The sequence below is a fragment of the Trichechus manatus genome, unplaced genomic scaffold, assembly GCF_000243295.1.
Source record: "Trichechus manatus latirostris isolate Lorelei unplaced genomic scaffold, TriManLat1.0 scaffold00105, whole genome shotgun sequence".
Lineage (NCBI taxonomy): Eukaryota > Metazoa > Chordata > Mammalia > Sirenia > Trichechidae > Trichechus > Trichechus manatus.
In genome coordinates this window covers 215,778-219,215 of record NW_004444041.1, presented here as the reverse complement: position 1 = coordinate 219,215, position 3,438 = coordinate 215,778, and the positions used below count along the sequence as shown (strand labels likewise).

The following is a 3,438-nucleotide window of genomic DNA, read 5'->3' as shown; positions in this document are numbered from 1 at the left end:
GACTTCAAACTTTATGTAAACTTTGAATCCAGTGAATCTCCAAGAAAAGCAGTCTGCTGCAAAAATCATTAAATCAACCAGATAGTTTTTGAACCATCATTTTTTTTAATAGCGAATGCTGATTTAAGACTAAAGTAATTTATTTAAGTGGTGGTTCACAAGCATGATATGTTTTTAAAATTGTAATAATAGTGAAGATAATAACATTTGCTGAGTGCTATGTGCCATGTACTCTTTAAAGTGCTTTATGTGTATTATTGCATTTAAGCCTCACAGCAACCTTAAGAGTTGGGTGATATCTACATTTTACAGATGAGGAAACAAGCACAGAGAAGTTGTTTCTTGTCTGAGGTCCTATAATTAAAGGGGTAGAAGAGTGTAGCTCTAGAGCTTGCATCCTTATTGCTATACAATAATAGCAATTATATAAGTTTATAGTGGTATTAAATAATATCATAAAATGTGTGTAAATATATATACGTAACGTTATAAAATAATGTCAATACATCTAGTGCAGACTTGAGTTCTTATTTGTTATTTTCATTGGGAAAGTGTAAGTGGCAGTAACTATCAGTACTTGCTTTATTTAAATTTTGTGAAAATTATTTTACTGTGTACTCCTTTAACTCTTTTTTGGAGATAGGAGGGAAGAAAGTACACAAATAAAAATATGATGTTTTGGTACCTGCACTCTATGAGAAAGGAAGCGTGTAAAATTGTAAACTGTTTAAACAAAACTTTTTTTTTCAACCATTTCTATTTCTTAGAACAGTTATGATATTTTTACTGTTTTAGTGTAGTCATCATGTAATCAAATAATTCAACCTAAGAAAAAATTGGTTCTGTAATATAAAGTCAGGGGTATGGATATCCTTGAATAATTTATTGAAACAAGGATGTATTAATATAGATTGTGTTTAATATTAATTTTAGGTAAAGATTGACTGCTTAATGAAAATTTATAAAATTACTTGTATTTTCTGGAGCCCTGGTGGCGCAGTTGTTAGGAGCTCGGCTGCTAACCAAAGGGTCGGCAGTTTGAATCCACCAGCTGCTCCTTGGAAACCCTATGGAGTAGTTCTACTCTTTCCTATAGGGTTGCTATGAGTTGGATTCCACTTGATGGCAACAGGTTTGGTTTTGGTTTACTCATATTTTCTTGTCTCTTTTTTTTTTGACCAAGTGGTAAATGAGAATGTTAGCCTCGTGATCTCTCGACAGTTGCTGACTGACTTCTGCACGCATCTCCCTAACCTGCCTGACAGTACAGCCAAAGAAATCTATCATTTCACCTTGGAAAAGATCCAGCCTAGAGTAATTTCATTTGAGGAGCAGGTAAAAAGAAACGAACAGTCCCAATGTAATAAAACCTAGAGCAGTGGTATTTGAACTTGAGATAGCAGCAGTTAGTTTTAGAGGCATTATTAAATTGTTGGAGCCATGGTGGTGCAGTTGTTAAAGCGCTCTGATGCCAACGAAAAGGTGACGGTTCGAACCTACCAGCTGCTCCACAAGAGAAAGATGTGGCGTGGCAGTCTGCTTCCATAAAGATTATTGCCTTAGAAACCATTTGGGGCCGTTCTACTCTGACCTATAGGGTCACTGTGAGTCGGAATCTCCTTGATGGCAGTGGGTTTATTAAATTCTTAAACGAAATAATCATTCAGTTTTATTTTTGACAAAATTGTGTACCAAACAGCATTTTACAGTGTAAAATAAGTATTAGAATGTTGCAGCTCCAACTGATAGTTGCTTATATATTGCAGTATGAACTTACAAACCAAATATTATACTTGATACAATTTTGAAAAACCAGTAAGACTGTTAATCAGGCTGAAACATAGGAGAACTCCAGTATTGTATATGCAGTAATATAAAAGCAAAATTTAATACTTAAAATATTGCCATAATCCACTATCCAAATTACACTAGTGTTATTTCAGTTCACTCTTTTGATATTCTGTGAATTTAAAATTCATTAAAAAATTGAGGTGGTCTAGATAAGCTTTTACTATTTAATTGCCAGGTTAATATGTTGAATGAGAGCATTGTCACTATAGTTATACTTATTTATTTTAATTAGTTACTAATGTCAGTTGAAATAATTAAACATTTATACATACTATTCCAGGTTGCTTCAATAAGACAGCATCTTGCATCCATATATGAGAAAGAAGAAGATTGGAGAAATGCAGCCCAAGTGTTGGTGGGAATTCCTTTGGAAACAGGACAAAAGTATAGTAAATAGTGGATATTGGATGGATAAATAGAATTGTTTTCCTACATTTTTTCTTACACTGTAGTGGGGAAAATAGCTAATAAACAGTGAATTTAATAAATAAAATTTGTAATATGTTAAAAGGCTATAAGTGCTATGGAGAAAAGAAAAGTGAGTAATGGGGCAAAGGGAGAGGCAGGTTGTATCATTAAACAGAGTGGTTGGGGTGGTCCTCATTGCTCTAGTGTCACCTTCTCATAGACTTGAAGGAGGTAATGAGGTAGCCATGCAGCTATCTGAGGGAAGAGTATCAGAGGGGATGATTATTGAAAAGGCCCTAAGATAGGAGCACGCCTGAGATGTTTAAAGAAGAGCAAGGAGGTCAGTGTGGGTGGAATGGAGTGAGCAAAGGAGAGACAGGTAGGGGATGTGATGGAGTAATGGGGACCAGATCACGTAGGTCCTTGTAAGCTGTGGTAAGGACTTTGGCCTTTCTCTAAGTAAAATGAGGGAAAGCCAATGGAGGCCTTTTTTTTCTTTGTATATGTAATTCCAATATGTGAATAAATGAGTCTAATTACACTAACCACTGCCCAAAAGAGAGCCAGGAGAAACTAAGGAAGATGGGAAAAGGAAAAGAGCAAATGCGGTAATTTGAAAGTATATGAAATATGGACATTATTTCTAAATCAAATATAGGTGACAAAAGAAAATATTATTTTCGATAACAGAAATATATGTGGTAAGTGAAATATCAGGACACAGAACAGTGTATTCATGAGAAAATATCACATGGCGTTTCGAAGAAGCAAATTTAGTGCACAAAATTTGGTTGTCTTATCAGAAAGAATCATGTGACTTTTTTTTTGATGAACTGCTCTTTTTTTTTTTCCACTGACTTTTTTTTTCTTTTCTTAATTATTGTACTTTAGGTGAAGGTTTAAAGAACAAACCAGCTTCTCATTAAACAGTACACAGTACACATATTTTTTTATGACATTGGTTACCAACCCCACAACATGTCAACACTCTCCCTGTTCGACCTTGAGTTCCCTATTACCAGCTTTCCTGTCCCCTCCTGACTTCTTGTCCTTGCCCCTGGCCTGGTGTGCTGCCTTGGTCTCATTTTGTTTTATGGGCCTGTCTAATCTTTGGCTGAAGGGTGAACCTTGGGAGTGACTTCATTACTGAGCTAAAAGGGTGTCCGGGAGCCATACTCT

General features: G+C 35.3%; 1 protein-coding gene across 2 annotated transcripts in view; it reads left to right on the top strand.

Moving 5' to 3' along the window:
• COPS4 (COP9 signalosome subunit 4) overlaps positions 1-3,438 on the top strand; it is a 60,372-nt gene that overhangs the window by 21,252 nt on the left and 35,682 nt on the right. For both annotated transcript variants that reach the window (XM_004383089.2, XM_004383088.1), the window contains exons 3-4: positions 1,184-1,335; positions 2,132-2,235. In XM_004383089.2, coding sequence (XP_004383146.1) covers positions 1,184-1,335; positions 2,132-2,235 — 256 coding nt within the window. The remainder of the gene's footprint in view (positions 1-1,183; positions 1,336-2,131; positions 2,236-3,438) is intronic.